This window comes from Ascaphus truei, chromosome 3 (assembly GCF_040206685.1).
Source record: "Ascaphus truei isolate aAscTru1 chromosome 3, aAscTru1.hap1, whole genome shotgun sequence".
NCBI classification, from domain to species: Eukaryota; Metazoa; Chordata; class Amphibia; order Anura; family Ascaphidae; genus Ascaphus; species Ascaphus truei.
Window position 1 is genome coordinate 145,299,109 of NC_134485.1, and position 21,580 is coordinate 145,320,688.

At 47.7% G+C, this 21,580-nt stretch overlaps 2 protein-coding genes across 4 annotated transcripts; both read right to left on the reverse strand.

Annotated features, from left to right (window-relative positions):
• Positions 1 to 1,581: 1,581 nt before the first annotated feature.
• Positions 1,582 to 13,671, reverse strand: LOC142489225 (uncharacterized). 3 transcript variants are annotated; one of them, XM_075589622.1, is made up of 5 exons: positions 12,689 to 13,671; positions 7,897 to 8,008; positions 4,865 to 5,177; positions 4,373 to 4,477; positions 1,582 to 3,636 (listed from the first exon to the last, which is right to left on the reverse strand). In XM_075589622.1, the coding sequence occupies exons 4-5, from the start codon at positions 4,443 to 4,445 to the stop codon at positions 2,540 to 2,542; spliced, it is 1,170 nt and encodes a 389-aa protein (XP_075445737.1). In that variant the 5' UTR covers positions 4,446 to 4,477; positions 4,865 to 5,177; positions 7,897 to 8,008; positions 12,689 to 13,671; the 3' UTR covers positions 1,582 to 2,539. The 3 variants fall into 3 exon arrangements, with proteins under 3 accessions (XP_075445737.1, XP_075445735.1, XP_075445736.1); XM_075589620.1 differs by having other exon boundaries at positions 1,588 to 3,636; positions 4,882 to 5,177; XM_075589621.1 differs by lacking the exon at positions 12,689 to 13,671 and having other exon boundaries at positions 1,588 to 3,636; positions 4,882 to 5,177; positions 7,897 to 8,090.
• On the reverse strand, positions 12,779 to 21,372 carry LOC142490674 (kinesin-like protein KIF20A). The gene is made up of 6 exons (XM_075593094.1): positions 21,218 to 21,372; positions 17,401 to 17,536; positions 16,649 to 16,738; positions 16,450 to 16,569; positions 14,177 to 14,315; positions 12,779 to 12,864 (listed from the first exon to the last, which is right to left on the reverse strand). Exons 3-6 carry the CDS (start codon positions 16,709 to 16,711, stop codon positions 12,779 to 12,781), a joined length of 408 nt encoding a protein of 135 aa, XP_075449209.1. The 5' UTR covers positions 16,712 to 16,738; positions 17,401 to 17,536; positions 21,218 to 21,372.
• Between the last annotated feature and the right edge of the window lie 208 nt (positions 21,373 to 21,580).

Genomic DNA, 21,580 nt, shown 5'->3' on the forward strand with positions numbered 1-21,580 from the left:
CATGAGCTGCTGAGTTGTGGGAGGGAGAACACATAAGTGTGCTAAAGATACACCTTATGTACACATACATATGATAGTGCTAATTTTACCAACATCCTGTTAATGCAGTCATGAATAGGGGGTGAAAAGTGCAGACATATAACAAACACACATCACTACATAAATATCCATGAACTATTCAAGTTGTGAGCGTGTTTTGGGCCTTTCCAACTTTCGCGTTACATTGTGACGTAGCTTAGCTTTTTTCTTAGCATGTTTGTCATCAACTCTTTCATCCATCACCTGTGTGTTTACAGCGGATCAATGTAAAGGGGGGTTAAGGCTGCACACCACAATATATAAACAAATACATACAGTTTACCGGTGCTGCTGGTTCAAGGAAGTACCTGCCAGGAATTTCCAAAGTACACTGAGGAAAAAGGAGAGAGATCCAGCGCTACACGGATTTCAAAATAATGAATTTATTGTGCCACACGACGTTTCGACCAACAGGTCTTTTTCAAGTGACAAGGCATACTCAAATGAGGGTCTACCATTAGTAAGAGAGGGTAGATCGTATATAAAAGACACATTTGATTTTTTAAATAAAATAAGATCAATTGATTTTAAAGATAGAGAAGTATTTCTAGTGACCATGGATGTCACTAGTCTCTATACGGTCATCCCTCATTCAGAAGGTTTAGAAGTGGTTAGGGAAAAATTAGAATTAAGTCACCAAAAAGGACCACCAACTGATTACATCATGCTATTGTTACACTTTATCTTGCACAAAAATTACTTTAAGTTTGAGAACAATTTTTATTTGCAGACCACAGGTACCGCCATGGGGAGCAATGTAGCACCATCCTATGCTAACTTATACATGGCACATTTTGAGGAAAAATACATCTATGACACACAATTCTTTGGTAAAATACTCTTCTATTGTCGCTATATAGACGACCTCTTTTTTATCTGGGAGGGAACAGAAAATGAACTTATTGAGTTCTTCACATACTTGGCAGAAATACCTACGCCAATTAGATTTACTAAGAATTGGAGCAAATCTGAAATATCATATTTAGATGTAATGATTACATATGATGGACATGAGGTACACACAGACCTTTTCCGTAAACTTACGGATAGAAATGCTACATTGCATGGGTCTAGTTTTCATCCAGACCCGTTAAAAAGGATGTTACCTTATTCGCAAAAAATCAGAGCGGGAAAAATTGTCGACAGGCCTACACATCTAGCTAGAACCATAGCAGATATAAAAACCAGATTTACTGAAAGGGGGCATAAAGCATCAAAAGTGGAAAAATCTTTGGAAAAGGAACCACTAATGGTGACTAGGCCAATAGCTAAAGAGGATAAAATAACCTTTGTCAGCAAATACACCACTGCAAGTAAATTTATTAGACAAACCATGCAAAAACATTGGAAAATTCTTCAAACAGATCAGATATTAGGAAACATTTGTAAAGAAACACTGAGATTTGCCTACAAAAGAGGAGAGAATATCAAGGATATTCTCATTAAAGCAGATAAAAAAGAGCACTATGTGAGTACACATTTTTTAAGTAACCCAAAAGCAGGCTGCTACAAGTGTTTTAATTGTTCGGTATGCAACAGTTTAATGACAGGCAATGTATTTTGTCATCCAAGAAGTGGTGCAAAATTTAAAATCAATAAGCGTATCACCTGCACTACCACACAAGTCATCTATATCATTAAATGTCCCTGTGGGCTTTTATATGTGGGTAAAACAAAAAGGAGTCTAAAAACCAGATTTATTGAGCATAAGAGCAGGATAAATAATAAATCGGAGAATACGGTTTTTATTGACCACTGTACAGACCACAACCACCCAGTCTCATCCCTTCGTGTAATGGGGATAGAACTAATACAAAGAAAGTCCACAGGATTCGATGTAGATACACTTTTATTACAACGAGAGACATTCTGGACATACACGTTGGACACAGTTTATCCTAAAGGGCTAAATGACTACATATCCTACAACTGTTTTCTTGATAGGAGATAAAACTGTTTCTTATATGTTTCATATATGGCATGGCTGCTGTTGGTGAGAAGCCTTTTAAGTGAGTAAGGACTAAATAGATTGATAAGCATTCCATAAACTTTTAATAAATGTTTATTTTGCACATTTTAAATTGACACTGGAGCACACTATATACAGCTACCCCTGATCACATACTAAAGGATATTTATTGCAGGAAAAGAGAGAAAGAAATTTTCAGGACACATTAAGGACTACAAGATTCCAGAGATCTCACAGTGAAGAAACAGGACGCAGGAGCACCTCCCACATCGAGACGCAGAAGGATGGAAGGCTTACAGCTCATAGAGCGAACACACAGCCCCCACAGCAGCACGAGGGAAGGATAAACTACTCAGGCAAGAAGACTGACGTCACTGTAGATCGACGGGGCGACGAAGACAGTGCTGGAACGCATGGGCATGCGCAGAAGAGTCCCGTGACGTCACTGGAACGCACAGACCGGAAATGGACACAGGAACCGGAAATGAACTCTCATGGACTGTTTTGGCTATGCATGGAGATAGCACTGATCAGGGGAAGCGGACTGGGAGCAGCTGGGGTGATTATGTAACTGTTTTCACTTGTTTTTTCACTTGTTTGATTAATGTTGGAGGGTATATATACTAGGTAGACCCTCATTTGAGTATGCCTTGTCACTTGAAAAAGACCTGTTGGTCGAAACGTCGTGTGGCACAATAAATTCATTATTTTGAAATCCGTGTAGCGCTGGATCTCTCTCCTTTTTCCTCTGTTTACAGTGGATGCCTTAGTGTAAGCCATATTGCTTTCTTTTGGTGGAACGAAAGGCGACATGTTACCGCCACCAGAAGTGTATGTAGATGTTTGTAAATTTCTACCCCGTCCTCTGCTGTAACTGCCTTTTCTACACCTTCTCCCCAGGCCACGTGCATGCATATGACCTGGGGTACCCTTCTGCTGCGCTGGAACAAAGTTGACACTATGAAAAGTATCTACAACTGTTTCGTGTCGAAACTCATCAATGAACAGTTGCTGTGGACACTCCCTTGCAGTTTGGCACGGATGCAGTTTCTGATTGTTTCTACGGTCTGTCGTGTTCTCTGCATATGTATGCACACCTTCACATGGGTTTTCTTTTAAGGGAACTGTAGTATGTACGGGGTGGGGGGTAATATGTGATATGTCAGCCACTTCACCAACCAATAGCGATTGGGAAGCTAATGGAATGTGGCGTTGGGCTACTTGTGGAGGGGTAGTTGTGGAACCAGATGTTTGGGCATTTTCTCTGTCAACTTTATTTTTAAGTGACTGGGCAATTGATCCCATAAAGCCATTATGAGTGAAAAGCAGATCGTTTGTGTGTTGCATGATGTCTTTGATGGTCATAAGTTCGGACAAAAGTTTTCCATGCACTGCAATAATTTGGTCATGTCGCTCCTGATGGAGGAGCATCATTTTTTCCTCCCTTGTTTCTAAGGATTTCAGGAGATTCTCAATCCCTGCATCTGCGTGCTTGGTAGTTAGATTGGTAGCTTGTGAAGCTGTCATGACCTCTGGAACAACGCAGGTGGGAGCGACGTTTGGAGACACCGTTTCCAAAGTAATCATGTCTGTGAAAGAACAGGAACATTTAGCATTACTTTTCAGAGATTGAAAAGACGTACATAACTTGTGCCCTTTATGCCACTTTCTTACATGTTTTCCCATATGACACACCATTATGACATACAAACTACTAGAAGGTCCATGTCAATGGTGTAACTACCGACAGAAACATGAGGCCTTGATGTATGCACCGCATACTTAAGAAGTTTGTCCGTTTGGAAACAGTCGTTCAACAATAGAAACTTAGATGCAAGAAAAAAATTGTTATTTTTAAAGGCTACTAGGTGTGCATTCATGCAAAAACTATGCAATTACGTCGTTATGACAAACAGTTCTGCCAACATACCCACTACCTCAATAATCACATGTAAAGGTAGCTTTAGAGGAACCTATACGCGTGTTAATTCGTTAATGTCATGCGTAACACAGTCAGTTTGCAACACCATGCAGAATGCGTACATTAACAATGCATAGGAAAGTGAAGCCCGTGCATATATTGCGAATGTCTACTGTACCACTGCACTATACCATGAAACATACCAGTTCTATAAGTTTAAAATACCATCACATTATGTGACAGTCATAACATGTACATTTGTACGTGTTATTTATCGTGAGTAACGCTGCCGTCATCAGTCGTGCAACACCTTACCATTGCAGTTTCTGCATGTTTGCCATTGCCCAGATATATGTTTCTGCATTCACACCCACATACATTTGGTTTAATTGTTTACATCTCACCTTCTTCTGCATCAATTGACGAAGGAGAGACACATTCTGGAATTTCATAAGTACATTCCTCTTCCATGGGCATTTGTTCTTCATATGTGTGTGATGGCGGACACACTGTGAATAAAAATATAGTTAATTGGCGATCACAAATGCGAAGCAACAGCACACAAGATTTACAACAACACTTACATGCACATAGCATGATAAGCATGTGCGAAAATGAATATATAGTTAAGTAAAACCGAACCATCCTCGTACAACATGTTACTAATCATAGTAAATTGTCATACGTTTGCATGTTGGAATTGGTAACTCAGGACGTTGCAGTTGTGTCGTTGTCTTGCAGAACATGTATAGTTGTGGAATTATTTAATGATACACAGGTCTAATCTAGTTGTACTGTTCACCAACTGTTTAGACATGTTGGTCAACACATCAAATGACATTGACACACATAGGTATGAATACACACAAAACACATATTTGATACACAGTAAGTACCTCACTGTTTCACCAACCTTGTGGAAAAGGCTGCTGGTACACTCCTATGTCATAATCTCCCTGAACTCCAGAAATTTGTACCGCCGGAAAGGTTGCCGCAAGCTGCTCCTCCAATGGAGACAATATGAACTGCTCCGCAGCAGGACCTCCGCCTGTTCCACCCGCATGTTCCAAACCTTGCTGGATTTTTTTTTTCAGCTTCTGCTTGATGTCATCAAAGCGCTTCCTGCAGTTGCTGTGGGTTCTCTGTTGGCGTCCACATGCAGACGTATTTCCTCCCAACAGATTCTCTTTGTAACGGCGGATGTTTTAGCTACAGTTGCGCAGGAGACAATAAATAGTTCCCATTACAGCACTTGCAATTTTATTGACTTTCATTACATTCCATGTACCTGTGCATGTTTAGCTTTGACTTTCTCACATGTTTCCTTTTTTTGGTATGCATCACCTGTATACAAATAACTGTCACACACATTATGTCAGACGTTGTGAACAACAATACATGCCAGTGATGTCAACATCAGCGACACTTCACATACATTAATACAGTAGAGATGTAGGCCGCAAGCCTACTTGTATACATAACATTGTACGTACGGAACTATTGCAGAGGCTAATGATTTTAGTGATAGCTGGAGTACTTTAATTGCGTTATATGCGATACAATGTTTCAACTGCTATGTTTTATGTCACCGATGTGACAGTATGCACACCATGCAATATGACCACAGCCACACATCATCATTTTCACACACATTTCATAGGATTACATTCTATATTATGTTGTACCTGATAGGTTGCCAAAAATTCGATCATAGTGTTGGAGCACACCGCTCACAAGAACATGATTCTCTTGATCATTAAATTTTAAATTTCTTTTTTTTATTTGTGCAGTATGGTCCCCTGTACTGCACTCTCCTTCCTCAAGAGGAAGGGAATGCATGTAATGGTCACTTGACACCCACGAAGTATTCTCACTCTGGGACGGACACACAATGGACTGTACTTCGTTCATGCCACAGATTGTCCCCAAAGACGAGCTATTGACTTGTATGCGCGGCGTACCCATCCCTGGATGCCTCAAATTCCCACGAGAAGCGGCCATTACTGCGCCACTTGTGAAGCTAGCACCACTACCACAAACATCTCCAGCACGCACACGGGCAGCGGCCCTCTGTCGCTGACCAACAACCCCCACACCAGCACCCCTCCCACCCACTGCAGCACCCCTCACACCCACACCAGCACCCCTCACACCCAGAGCAGCACCCCTCACACCCACAGCAGCACCACTCACACCCACATCATAACCCCTCACACCCACACCAGCACCCCTCACACCCACACCAGCACCCCTCACACCCACACCAGCACCCCTCACACCCACAGCAGCACCACTCACACCCACAGCAGCACCACTCACACCCACAGCAGCACCACTCACACCCACAGCAGCACCCCTCACACCAGCACCCCTCACACGCACACCAGCACCCCTCACACGCACACCAGCACCCCTCACACGCACACCAGCACCCCTCACACGCACACCAGCACCCCTCACACGCACACCAGCACCCCTCACACGCACACCAGCACCCCTCACACGCACACCAGCACCCCTCACACACACACCAGCACCCCTCACACGCACACCACCACCCCTCACACGCACACCAGAACCCCGCACGCTCACACCGGCACCCCTCACACCACCAACGTTTGCAGGCGCATTGCCTGCAAAGGAGGATGACGGTCCGCCAAGTAAAGGAGGAACAGTAAAACTCTGTGCACCAACTGAAACAGCGACAGAATTAACCCCCTCATCGTCAGCCATGTTTATAAACTTCAGTGGGTTAAGCGCGCTGTTGACAATGAACACACAAAAGTGACACACAACGCAAACAAAATTATAAAAGGAAACAATGTAACAGTAAACAAATGGAACGGCCAAATACTACAATATGTAGCCTAAACACTGGAAAAACAAACATAAACGTTGAAGCAGGGTATGTAACGTTTTGTACAGGGAGACGCTGCTACTGACAGTGACAGCAAAACAAACACTTTACAATGTTACGGGTTAACACATGTATACAGAGGACAACATTCAGTTATTGATATAAATTTGACACAACACAGGCAAACAGTTTCAGTTTTTGACTGGATTAACCGGTGAGGTGAACGGACTATTCTTCTGTGTCTCAACACTTAAGCAGCCCGCGCAAATTCAGATTTCCCGCTTGCTGAGTGAGGTACTTGAAAAAGTGTCACTCAAACACTCCCGCTCTCGCGAGAGCAGAGCGGACCTGCTGAGACGTCACTGCAGGACTGTTAGAAGTTGGGTATACATCGCGCCGTGGTATGGCGAGAATCTCGCACGTCTGAACTCGCCAACATTCTGAATATCCCTCTGGTTAACGAGCTAACGCAGGTCTCTGCATTCGCCCATAAATTATGGCAAATTTGTGGCCATTTTGTTGCCAATATTTCCTTCTATTGCGATCGTCTCTGCATAAGCCCCTTAATCTTTCTCCAACATTCTGTGTCTTCGTGCATCTTTCAGATCCGGCCAAATCACACAGCGAGAGTCTTAAAAAAAAAATTTACAAAATTTTATTACTTTTTTCGCATTCGTTAATGAGAATTTGCATTAACTAGAAAAATAATTCACACTTTCTCACTGACTTTTATCACTTGCGGATTATTTGCATCTTTAATTTTTAATAGCCGAACCGTAAATATGCTGTGACTGAAAGATAGCAATTTGTTAATGTATTTTACACAACAATTGACCCTCATTTTCCTCAATTTCAACTGCAAAGATAAAAAAGTATTCTTTGCCCATCAGACTCATTAAGTAACTTTCAGCATTTTAATAGATTGAAATGGATAAAACACAGATTAAGCATTAGATTCATTATGAGTATTCTTCAATCAGGCGTAGAATAACACAAAAAGCAAAAAAGGTTTTAAACTTGCATAGTAAGCAATACAGTTATTAACGCATACAGTTATTAACGCATGCTTACCTCCTACTGGACAAACTATTCAGCTTAGTGCACGCAGTACTTTGAAACTTTTTTCCTAAAGCTAAAATTCTGCATGCTTCTTTTGCATCAGAAACTTGTATCCATTGGAGATCTGTGGAAGAAAGCAAGTGTGTATATGCATTTGTTAAGGCCACAGAAAAAGGGACAACCATACCCTTAAAGAATGGTTTAGATCTGGGGTGCTCAAACTGAAGAGCGCAATATTATCTGCGGGGGTTTACAGAGGCCCTGCACGCGTCCCGAAGGCACTTAATTTAAGTGCCATGGAAGCAGCGAAGGCCTCTGTAAACTTCACTTACCTTGCTTCAGACTACTTCTCGAGATGTGTCACCATGGGACGTCATATTGCTATGGCAGAGGGGGGGGAAAATGTTCACGATACTAAAACTGAAAGGAAGTGAAAGGCACTTTGATATGTTCGAATGCAACGGTAATCCACAATTCCCGTGAGAGAATTAGTCTGCACGCTCCCAATGGCAGCCGACAAGACTGACAATGGTATTTGGGATCAAGGCTAAATTGAGTGCTTCCAATCAGAACCAGCTCTAAACACCATCCTTTCCCCAGTTACTAGTTTTAAATATCTGGGCACATGGTTTGACTCGCATTTAACATTTGGGTTTCACATTGGTACCCTGACATCCAAAATCTAAGCCAAATTAGGTGTACTTTAGAGGAACAAATCATCCCTAAGGGTAGGTCCCCAGTGCAGCCAGCGGCACATGCGCCTCTCACCAGTCCTTTACCTGCTCCCTGGCTGTCCCCGGTCCCTCCGTGACGAGTCAGACGGCAGGGACTACAGCCAGTTTGTGATCCCGAGTGGTGACGCGTCACGTGGTGTGGCAGGGAGCCAAATCAGAGTGGCGGGGGAGCGGGAGAAGTATGCCGCGCTGTGTGTGTTCTGTGTGAGCGCGCTGTGTGTGTTCTGTGTGAGCGCGCTGTGTGTGTTCTGTGTGAGAGCGCTGTGTGTGTTCTGTGTGAGCGCGCTGTGTGTGGGGTTTTTTTTCCAAGTTTGGCCGGCGTCATGGCCCCACCCCCTCATCTTGGCCGCGCCCACAGCCCGTTTTGTCCACGTCCCCGCGCCTCAAAACGCATTACAGCACTCTACGCGCGCTGCCAGGTCGCAAGGCGAACGTGCAGGCTCGTGCAGTGGGGCCTCAGACTTTGGCTGTGTCCCCCGCTAGTGCTGAGCAGGCGGCGCTTGCCGAGTTCACTTTATGCAAAGTAAATTCTCACGTCACCACTCACACGGCGCGCGCGGACAACGCTCTCCCATGCTTGGCAAGTCAAAAAAAAAAGTGTTCGAAGTGCGCTCAATAGGACCCCCATGCAACCCTTCCCCCCCCCCGTTACCCCCCCGCACGCACAAAATTCACAGGACATCCGCGCTCATGCTTGTAGAGTTGGTGATGTCACCACTCAAGCATGAGCGCGATCAGCGCGATCAGCGCCAGCAGGGCCGCAGCCATAGTCTTCTGGTTCGAAAGCGCATCGCGAAAGCAGACGCTAATACCAAGTATAGACTATGGGAACATAATATTTGGTACAGCACCCCAAACTCAACCTTTGCAAACTAACCACCATCTACAATTCAATATGCCGCTTCATCTACTCTATATTTCTGAAAGCATTGTATGTATGTTTCACTGTGTTCCCTGTCCCTAGCGGCAATCTCATTGGTCCCTTGGCCCGCCCGCCCCCGCACACCTCTCATTGGCCTCACACACACACACACACCTCTCTCTCTGTCCTCCCCCCCCCTCCCGTCCACTCTCCCCCCCCTCCCGTCCACTCTCCCCCCCCCCTCCCATCCACTCTTCCCCCCCCCCCTCCCGTCCACACTCTCCCCCCCCCCCTCCCGTCCACACTCTCCCTCCCCCCTCCCGTCCACACTCCCTCCCCCTCCCGTCCACACTCTCCCTCCCCCTCCCCCCCACACTCTCCCTCCCCCTCTCGTCCACACTCTCCCTCCCCCTCCCGTCCACACTCTCCCTCCCCCCCTCACATCCACACTCTCCCTCCCTCCCCCCACCCCTCCCGTCCACACTCTCCCTCCCCCCTCACGTCCACACTCTCCCTCCCCCCTCCTGTCCACACTCTCCCTCCCCCCCTCCCGTCCACACTCTCCCCCCCGTCCACACTCTCCCTCCCCCCCCCTCCCGTCCACACTCTCCCTCCCCCCACCCCTCCCGTCCACAATCTCTCTCCCCCCACCCCTCCCATCCACACTCTCCCTCCCTCCCCCCCTCCCGTCCACACTCTCCCTCCCTCCCTCCTCCCATCCCTCCCGTCCCCACCCCTCCCGTCCCCACCCCTCCCGTCCCCACTCTCCCCCCACCCCTCCCCCCCACCCCTCCCGTCCCCACTCTCCCCCCACCCCTCCCCACTCTCCCTCCCTCCCCCCACCCCTCCCGTCCACACTCTCCCTCCCCCCTCCTGTCCACACTCTCCCTCCCCCCCTCCCGTCCACACTCTCCCCCCCCCGTCCACACTCTCCCTCCCCCCCCCTCCCGTCCACACTCTCCCTCCCCCCACCCCTCCCGTCCACAATCTCTCTCCCCCCACCCCTCCCATCCACACTCTCCCTCCCTCCCCCCCTCCCGTCCACACTCTCCCTCCCTCCCTCCTCCCACCCCTCCCGTCCCCACCCCTCCCGTCCCCACCCCTCCCGTCCCCACGCTCCCCCCACCCCTCCCCCCCACCCCTCCCGTCCCCACTCTCCCCCCACCCATCCCCACTCTCCCTCCCTCCCCCCACCCCTCCCGTCCACACTCTCCCTCCCCCCCCCACTCCCCCTCCCCCCCTCCCGTCCACACTCTCCCTCCCCCCCTCCTGTCCACACTCTCCCTCCCCCCCTCCTGTCCACACTCTCCCTCCCCCCCTCCCGTCCACACTCTCCCCCCCGTCCACACTCTCCCTCCCCCCCTCCCGTCCACACTCTCCCTCCCCCCACCCCTCCCGTCCACACCCTCCCTCCCCCCCCTCCCTTCCACACTCTCCCTCCCTCCCGTCCCCACCACTCCCGTCCCCACTCTCCCCCCACCCCTCCCCACTCTCCCTCCCTCCCCCCCTCCCGTCCACACTCTCCCTCCCCCCCCACACTCCCCCTCCCCCCCCTCCCATCCACACTCTCCCTCCCCCCCTCCCATCCACACTCTCTCCCGTCCACACTCCCCCCCCCCTCCCGTCCACACTCCCCCCCCCCTCCCGTCCACACTCCCCCCCCTCCCGTCCACACTCTCCCCCCCCCCTCCCGTCCACACTTTCCCTCCCCCCCCTCCCGTCCACACTCTCCCTTCCCCCCCCTCCCATCCACTCTCCCTCCCCCCCCCCTCCCGTCCACTCTCCCTCCCCCTCCCACCCTCTCCCCCCTCCTCCCACTCTCCCCCCTCCTCCCACTCTCCCCCCTCCCTCTCTCCCCCCACTCCCCGAGGAGCTTACAGTCTAATTGGTAGGTAGGGATACAAACTTTGGTTTGTACAGCAGGTGTAAGGTCGGGTGTTGAAAAGTATATTTGTGTGTCGTCAGCATAGAGGTGATATTTAAACCCAAAAGATGTTATTAGGTCACCTAGAGAGAGTGTGTACAGAGAAAAGAGAAGAGGTCCCAGGACAGAGCCCTGGGGTACCCCCACAGAGAGATTAATAGAGGAGGAGGTGTTAGCAGAAGAGACACTGAAAGTACAATGGGAGAGGTAAGAGGAGATCCAGGATAGAGCTTTGTTCCAAATACCAAGAGTATGGAGAATGTGAAGGAGAAGAGGGTGGTCCACGGTGTCAAATACTGCAGAGAGGTCGAGTAATATGAGCAGAGTGTAATGACATCTGTCTTTGGCAGCATGGAGGTCGTCAGTTATTTTAGTGAGGGCTGTTTCCGTGGAGTGAGCAGTGCGGAAGCCAGATTGTAGAGGGTCTAGGAGAGAATAGGTGTTGAGAAAATGGAGCAAGCGACAGAATACAAGACGTTCAAGGAGTTTAGAGGCAAAAGGCAGGAGGGAGACAGGTCGATAGTTAGAAAGACAGGTAGGGTCAAGCTTGCTGTTTTTGAGTAATGGTATGACTGTTGCATGTTTGAAGGAGGATGGAAAGGTTCCAGAGCAGAGGGAGGAGTTAAAAATGTGTGTGAGCGTAGGTATTATAGTAGGAGCAAGAGGTTTTAGGAGATGGGAGGGAATGGGGTCAAGAGGGCAAGTGGTAGAGGGGGGAAGAGGCGATCAACAGCGACACATCCTCCTCTGAGACAGTGCCCTGAAGCAATATATATTCCAGGAAGTTGAAATACAAGGGCAGTCAGTCGGTGAACAGTCTTGCCAGGAGAATGGTCTCTAACAGACGACATATTTTGCCACATTACTCAAAATTGGGGGCGTACCACAGATGGATCTGATGGCTACAGCCGAAAACGCGAAGCTCGTAAAACGTCTGTTAAAGTGTCGCTCACCCAGCCGCTTCCTGCATAGATGCTCTCTCGTTCGATTGGAAGTTGTAACTAGCATAGATCTTCCCTCCTGTACCCCCAATACCAGTTGTACTCAGTAAGAGAAGGCAAGACAGAGGAGAGAGAGTGGCGATCATTCCGTTTTGGCCACGCAGGGCATGGTTCCCCTTGCTCGTCAGCATGGTAAAAGACCAACAATGGGAGTTACCAATATCGCCTCATCTATCACAGGGACCGATTTATCACCCTGATCCACAGAGCCCGTCTTTATCGGCATGGAAGGTGACTGGAGACTGTTACACAGCAAGGGCCTAAAAAACAAAACTGTACAAACCTTAAAGCAGGCAAAAAAGGCCTCCATCTCCAAAACCCATCACAGAATATGGCAGTGTTTTGATCAGTGGTGCAGTATTAGACATATAAACTACTTAAATCCATCAATATTGGAATTCTTGCAGTAGGGACCTGACCTGGTCTTGGCACCAGTTACTTGGAAGTTCAAGTGTCCGCCTTAACGTTACCAGACAAACACATGGCCACACTGGACTTCTGTTTTTTTCCAGGTAATTTTCTAAATGAAACCTCACGTTAGAGTGCCACTGCCTCCATGGGGTGTGCCTCTAGTTCTACAGGCGCTCACACAAAGGCACAGTTTGAACCTCTCAAGCCGGTCTTGCTTCCAAACGCAATGTGGAAAATGATTTTGTTGGTAGCAGTTACTTCAGCTCGTAGAATAAGTGAACTACAAGCTCTACCAAGAAAGTAACCATTGTTGGTGTTCCATCAGGATCAAGTAGAACTCAGGCCAGTACTTCAGTTTGCCAAAGGTGGTATCATTTTCTCTTTTAAACCAAGATATTATCCTTCCTTCATTTTGTCCGAAACCAGCAAACGGTAGAGAGCATCTTTTACATTCATTGGATGTTGTTGGATGTCTTAAGATATCTGGCCAGAACCGTTCAGAGAAAAAACAAACAAAAAATAACGGACAGTCTGAATGTACTTCCCGTGGCGGGAGGGGGGGGGGGAGGAATGCTGGGCATGGCCAGGAGAAGAGCACAAAAAGCGCGTTAAACTCATATAGGCTTCTGTGGATATTGCTGCTTTCAAAATGATGACTCGTGCCCCAGTTAATTAGTCTCCACGGTTGGGTTATCGTCCCAAGTCCCTGCTTACCTACCTGTTATTAGTTAGTAACAGCGACCTCACTTCTATATCCCCTTTGGAAGCTCTAGTGCAGGAGTGACCAACTTCAGTCCTCATGGGCCACCAAAAGGTCAGGTTTTAAGGATATCCCTGCTTCAGCACGAGGTTCAATCAGTGGCTCAGTCAACCACAGCCACCTATGCTGAAGCAGGGATATCCTGAAAACCTGACCAGTTTTTGGCCCTTGAGTTTGGAGTTGGCCACCCCAGCTCTAGTGAAACCATAGAAGTATGCTCACAATATCATGAATTAATGCCCATCAAGAACAATTGGGAAATCATTTGTAATTTTATTATTTGGGAGGGGGGGAAAAAAAGTCCTTTTGTGTGAATTTTATAACAGGCGCTGTCACCTGGACATCACTGGAGAGAGGGTGACATCTTGTGGTTGCAAACGGTAATAAAGCAGCCAGAGAAAAGGATTGTGTATTCAGATTCTTAATCATCCAAGATACATTACAGCTTTATCTTTGGTTAATCACCCTAGTTATAGTTGTAATATAGATGAATACGAATTCAATAGGACCAGCAGGCACATGCCTTCCATATTTTTGGTATTTTGTTAGAATAAAACAGAATATATTAAATAGTTCAAACAAATACACAAAGTACATTACCTTGGAATGTACATGTTTTGCCCGCATTAGTCACACCGTATGTGAAAAGGAGATGATTCTGACCCTCCATAAAGTCCATCACTTGTTGCTTCATAGTACCATCAAAAAACTGTGTTTGTGATGTCTCAGGACCAAAGACCTATGGTAAAGATGAGTTACCACAAAGGTTTCTGCTAATTTAAAAAAATAAACCAAAACTCACACAAATCAGGATGACAGATTAATTTTTTTTACATGCACAAGGTTAGTTAAAAAAAACACACACACAGCATCACTTGTCCTTTTTAAAATAAGTAGTGTTTATGATTTATTTTACCCCCTCTGGATGAACAACCAGAAATACATTTTGCTGCATCGGTGGCAGAAATATAGTTCTACGGCACTGCAGTGTGATTAGTTTATTACAGTTTGACACTATCTAATTCGACAGGAAAAAGCAGCTATCAATGTAACTACCATCCGGGGAGAGTCTTAAATATGTAAATGAGCAGAATTCAGAGGTTATTCATTGCAAAGCTGTCCCATGTTGAGCACAAATTTATTTACAACTATAAGAAAGGAAAAAAAACACAATATGCTGTGCGCGCAGGTAGCAAATGTATTTGAAACTATTAAAATATATTTTACACAATTTCCGATTAGCCAAATACATATTTTTCACTTGCCATACAACTGCCTGGAGTTTAACACCCACTCTGTGGGGGGCAGGTCTGGCTCTTTTTGGGATCCTGTTTTGTCCCATTACATGCTCTGTGTCTCTGTATATCTGGCTTGGCTATGTATACAATATGTTGTGTTTTCATTTTGCATTCTTCTGCATGTCTTGCTTTTTGGGTTTTTCATTGGAAAAAACAGTTGTATTTCCCTCTAACAGATTTTTAAATGGTTGTTTTTGAAGTGAAAAACTTCTTTAGTGGCACCTAGTCAATTTTAATGGAACAAAACTCCTTCATGGAGACGAAAATGTGAAACGGAAATGACGTCACGATAGCCGCTGCTCCCCCCACACGCCCGCTGTCACATGACGTGGCAATAGCCGGCGGCGCCGTTCTTAACGGCCGCTGCTCCCCCCACACGCCCGCTGTCACATGACGCGGCAATAGCCGGCGGCGCCGTTCTTAACGGCCGCTGCTACCCCCACACGGCCGCTGACTTATGCTGCGCATGAGCAGTAGTGATGGCGCCACTGACGGACGCCACGCATGCGCAGAAGCGGCCGGCAGTGGCGCCGTTCCCTCCACACGCCCTCTGACATATGAGAAGAGGACACGGAGCGCAGACCACCCACCTACACCACCTGTGTCGGCTGAAAACCTCCAATCACAGCACAGCAGCGTCAACGTCCCGGCGCCGTGACGTCGGCGCCGTGACATTGACATCAGTGCGTCGCGGGCGATTGGCCCAGCAACGTCACTGCCCCGCCTCCAACCACCTCCCCCCGGCTGCCTTCGCGCCTGCAAGTCTGTGCAATCGCGCTGACTGAAGCAGGCGAGCCTCAGCGCGCCTCCGCTCTCCCCACCCCTCTATGGCACGGGCCTAATATTGTTACTTTATATGTTGCTGACAACACACAAAGAAGTTTCACTTACTATGCGCGTGCACAGCACACACAACTTTTTTTTTTATATATATATGCAAGTTTTTTTGTGTGGCTCCCATTGTAATGTTTCTGTTAGGGAGGGTGGGGTGTTAGTGCTTTCTCTGCCTTGTCAGTGTTCCCTCCGCTATGCAGGCTGCTTCCCTGAGTTCCAGCACGGAACCACTAAAAAGTTAACCCTGCCAATCCCATCCAGGCTCAGAAGCTGCAAGCTACATAAATACTCTGCTGGAACCCCCAAATTAGCTCATGCTTGGCCACTGCAGTACTGCTTAATGTCTATGCAAACCTGGCACTTTAAAAAAAAATAAAAAACTGGAGATAGTGTCGAAGTGCCAGGCTTCCATTAACATCCGATACTTGATATACAGGATTTAATTTCTGGTGTTTTTGTTTTGCGGAGGACAAAACAGAGGAGTCGTCCCTGCACTGCTGCGGCACTTCTGACGAGTGGCGTTTGTCAGCACTGGAAGCAGGAAAAAGGTCTGATCAGCAGGGAGGGGTTTACAGTTGAAAGTGGCAAGCAGGCAAATGGAAATATTGTGCCCTACATCTGCTGCGCTAGATATTCATACACACTTTAACCAAGAATTATGCAAGCACCAAAAAGGAATATTATGGTCACTTCTAGCAGGATACATTTCATTGACTCCAGTAAGAAGTCATGTTCTCTTACTTGTGTAAAAGTGAAATTCTGAGCAATATGGGCTCTGGCTTTGTCACTCAGTCGGCCGGTCAGGGAAGTCTGTGGCGCCTTCACCAACACACTGCAGGAGTCCTGAATACTGACACAGTCCTAATGAAACAGGAGCAAAATGCAATAAACCTTCTATAAATGGGAAAGAATAGATCGGTTCTCTCCGTCTTTCACTGACCTTGGACTCATTTTTCTCAATCTCGGTTGTAGTGAGGGGTCGAACACGAAGGTAAACGTGCATAGGTTCTTTGCCATACAAATCATTTTTCTTCAAAGAAATGGAGAAAGAATTACACAATTAATGTCAGAGTTATGTCAGATCACATGCAGATATAGTGCATTTTCCTTCTGTAAAGCTCATTCCTTATGCAACAACGTAGCCATCTGAAAAACCTCCACTTCAATGGGCAGTAAGGTGCTTTACGGCTTAGCTCTCAGTGCCAGTAATTGTAGTGCCCCTTGCCATTTTCCATTATTGAATTATTGACCTAGGAAACGCAGCACAGCAATGAACTTGTAGCCTTTTTGTAATATAGCTTACATAGATCATTAATATGTATAACTTATTTATTGGAATAAAATAGCCATTTTGCATTTTTTTTTTAGGCATCCTACAATTGTCAAGTAGCGGATTGTCCTACAATTACTCAAGTTTTTTTGTAATTACCCAATTACATACTCCTCTTAATTAAGACACAGGCACGCACACGCAGTGGGGCACTAACCTGAGATACATGAGAACCAAGTGCCAAGTTTCCAAGACCAGGATAAGCCTATGGACAGCATGCACAAACTATGTATATAACCAGCTAAAAAAACAAACTGGTTTACAGTACAGGCATAATATAAATTTAAGTAACGATATGGTAAACAAACCCTGCAACAGACAGCTTTGTTTTTAGGTCTTTTCTGCTTTGCCGACAAGAATACCTGGTTAGAGCTCGATTCAGAACCTCCCAACAATAAAAACCGCTCAGGGAGGTTCGTTCTGAGATCAGCGTCTTGTGCTTCTCTTTCCTGATAATCTATATCCGTGCCAAGATATGAAGGTCTGGCAGGCGCAAGACTGTCATCAAATGAATCCATTATTTGGGGAAAGGAGAAACAAACAAAAAATATATATAAATTACTACAAGGATTAAGCAAATACAGATTAGTTGAATGGGCATAGACACTACTGGTATCAGGACGTTAAATTATCTGTATAAAATATATATCTAATGTTTCCTACAATTCAGTATGTGTTTGTATTTACATATACAGTACACAAAGTAATCCCTAGTTGTGGTCTTCAAAAAGAATGAGCAAAGAAAGCCAGCAAAATGTGACACGTACATTGATAATAAATGTTCTAAATGAATTTGTAGGCACTATTTTATTTCATTTAAAAAAAAGTTTGCAAGACTTGATAGGGTTGTTGTATGTTTTTGAAAGCTATCACAGTTATTTATTTGTAAAGCCGCGCTTATAGTGCCGGCGACGTTGCGTCAAAACAAATGCATTCACGCCGTTGCGTGCGCTTATAGTAAGCGCGACGCAGCGGCTTGGTCACGACCGCTGGAAGTCATTTCAATATTTCCAGCGACCGCAGCGTCACAATCAGCTAAAATCCCAGCAGTGGGATTACGTAACATTATACCATTTAAACAGAATACTATATGCCACCGATTCTCTTCATTCCAAGAACATTTTGGAAGAAATTACACTTTCTGGTAAGACTATTTGAAGTAGTCTGCGTACATATTGATTGCTCCTTTGTACTCAAACTTGGGTCGTATTCTAACGTAAAGAATCAGGGGGTCAAAATGTAAACCTCTTCCCATAATAGAGTCATTTGCTTCCTTAGGCTGCGTTTATAGTACTCGCTACAAGAGTTGCAGATGTTGCTGGCGGCAAGGAGCTATGTGATTGGGTGCTCCCAGTAACGTGGTGTTGCTGTCTTTGCAAATCTCAAATTCTTTTGACTACAGCGATTTTGGTAGCGGTGACATCACACGTCGCTGTCGCACCCACTATGGCCGGCCGCTACTGACTACATGGAGTTGTTGCCGAAGCCAGTACTATAAACACAGCCTTAGAAAGACTAATCAACAATTTTTTAAAAATTAGTTTTACGGGGTGCGCGCAACATCAATGCGGGTGCACACAGGCTAGGGAAGCTCTGTGCACCCGACGGGGAAAATAGTTAAAATCCCCTGATCGCCGCTCCGATCAGTCCCGTGGGACACCCGATCAGCCGGGGGAAATAGAAAGGGAAGGAGGGGGGATGTCCTCCAGGAAAACGCCGAAGCCAGGGACCCCAGATCTCTTTTGCTTCAGCCGCGGGCAGCAAGAAGAAAAATAGACAAAAATGTCCATTTGATCTAGTAGCCATAAGGCCCCCTTTGACCAAATAGCTTGCACTCTATTTCTTTGAAGCTCAGGAGATTTTTTTTATTTTTAATCCTGCATTTCAAAGCCCAGGATTACACACCCTAAGTGTCATCACCTGTTCTGGGCTGAATGACGGCGAATCCCCTCCTGTCTATAATGTTAATTTCCTTACTCTTATAACTTTAAAATACCAAAATTATAGGGGACATTCATTTAATACTGGGGGTGAACTTTAATGCTCAAAAACATAACCCCTCTATGTGTTCGTACCTCAGTAATGCCCACACCAAATATCATCTTTCTAGGATGCGTCTAACTAAAATGAGCTACTGGCTTTCATGTGGTTTTAATCTTATTTTAATAAAACAAACCTGCTCAGTGTTTTACCTGACTGGAGTATGGGGATAAACATTAACCCCTTATGCCCCGTGTAGGTTGGGGGTATTTTTCACACAGTCACAGTAATGCATACAAAATGCCCGGGCCGAAGAGCTGACATTCTACATTTTAACTTAAAACACCTGTAACTCTTCACCTTATCCCTGGTGACAGATGTACTGAACCCCACACTGGGCTTTTGGGCAGCTTCTCTCCCCCTCCCCCCCCCCCCCCCCCCACAGGCAACTTCTCTCCCCCCACTCCCCCACAGGCAGCTTCTCTCCCCCCTCACACACAGGCAGCTTCTATACACACACACACACACCTACCTCTCTCCCCCTTCCCCCCCCCAGGCAGCTTCTCTCAACACACACAGCTTCTCTTCCATCACACACACACACACACACACACACACAGCTTCTCTTCCATCACACACACACACACACACACCTTCTCTTCCATCACACACACACAGCTTCTCTTCCATCACACACACACCGCTTCACTTCCATCACACACACACCGCTTCACTTCCATCACACACACACCGCTTCTCTTCCATCACACACACACACAGCTTCTCTTCCATCACACACACACACACACACACACACACACACACACACACACACACACACACACACACACACACACACAGCTTCTCTTCCATCACACACACACACACACACCTTCTCTTCCATCACACACACACACACAAACACACACACAGCTTCTCTTCCATCACACACACACCGCTTCTCTTCCATCACACACACACACACACACACACACACACACACACACACACACACACACACACACACACACACACACACACACACCTTCTCTTCCATCCCCCCCCCACACACACGCAGCTTCTCTCCCCCCCCCCCACACACACAGACAGCGTCTCTCTCCCCCCCACACAGACAGCTTCTCTCTCCCCCCCCACACAGACAGCTTCTCTCTCCCCTCCCCCACACACACAGACAGCTTCTCTCTCAACTTTCCCCTCCTCCCCACACACACAGGCAGCTTCTCTCTCTCCCCTCCCCCCCCCCCCCCACACACACACAGCCTCTCTCTCCCCCCCCCCCCCCCACACACGCAGGCAGCTTCTCTCCCCCCCCCCCACACACAGCCTCTTCCCCCCCCCCCACACACGCAGCTTCTCTCTCCCCCCTCCCATACACAGCTTCTCTCGCCCCCCCCCCGCCCCGCCCTCCACACACACACACATAGGAAGCTTCTCTCTCCCCCACACACACACAGGCAGCCTCTCTCCCCCCCCCCCCACATAGGCAGCTTCTCTCCTCCTCTCTCCCCCCCCCCCCCACAGGAAGGCAGCTTCTCTCCTCCTCTCCCCCCCCCCCCCACAGGCAGCTTTTCTCCCCCCCCCTCCACACATGGGCAGCTTCTCTCCTCTTACTCCCCCCCCCCACAGGCAGATTTTCTCCCCCCCCCCCACATACACAGGCAGCTTCTCTCCCCCACCCCCCCACACACACAGGCAGCTTCTCTCCTCTTACCTCCCCACACACATATAGGCAGCTTCTCTCTCCCCCACACACAGGCAGCCTCTCCCCCCCCCCCCACATAGGCAGCTTCTCTCCTCCTCTCCCCCCCCACAGGAAGGCAGCTTCTCTCCTCCTCTCCCCCCCCCCCCCCCACAGGCAGCTTTTCTCCCCCCCCTCCACACACGGGCAGCTTCTCTCCTCTTACCCCCCCCCCACAGGCAGCTTTTCTCCCCCCCCCCCCCACATACACAGGCAGCTTCTCTCCTCTTACCCCCCCACACACACAGGCAGCTTCTCTCCTCTTACCCCCCCACACACACAGGCAGCTTCTCTCCTCTTACCCCCCCCCATCCCCCACACACAGCCACACAGCCACACAGCCACACACAGCTTCAGCTATCACCCCCCACGCACGCACACAGACAGACACCTCCCACACGCACCGGCGCCACAAAAATAAGCGAAAGAACCCTACTGACCTAAACCACAGCAACAGCCCCCGGGGGCTCGGAGCAGCGGACAGACAGGACCAACAGCGATAACAACGCGGCGCCTTTTTTAAATGTATCCAGCCCGGTGCATCATGGGACAATGACGTCCGGGCTCAGCCTGCCCCCGTAACCCATTCGCTGCCAGACATGTGCATGACGCTGACGCGTTGCAGCGGAGGGTTTCTGGCCGCCAGGCTGCGCCTCCCGTCTCCTGCCGCTGGCTTCCCGGGAGTGTCACTGATGTGGGGCCAGGGCCGCTGATTTCGAGGCTCACTGATGAGGAATCAGTGCATTTCCATGACTTGGGGATTATTTGGCCTCCGGTCTCTCACAGATTTGAGCTTTAGAATC

Coding starts and splice junctions, on each gene's coding strand:
- LOC142490674 (XM_075593094.1), bottom strand. CDS start 16,711: ATGCACGTTTACCTTCGTGTTCGACCCCTCACTACAACCGAGATTGAG. Junction 14,316..16,449: donor AGAATTTCACTTTTACACAA/GTAAGAGAACAT, acceptor TCTTTACCATAG/GTCTTTGGTCCTGAGACATC. Junction 12,865..14,176: donor CAAAACATGTACATTCCAAG/GTAATGTACTTT, acceptor GGTAACGTTAAG/GCGGACACTTGAACTTCCAA.
- LOC142489225 (XM_075589622.1), bottom strand. CDS start 4,445: ATGCCCATGGAAGAGGAATGTACTTATGAAATTCCAGAATGTGTCTCT. Junction 3,637..4,372: donor GTCAATTGATGCAGAAGAAG/GTGAGATGTAAA, acceptor GTTCTTTCACAG/ACATGATTACTTTGGAAACG.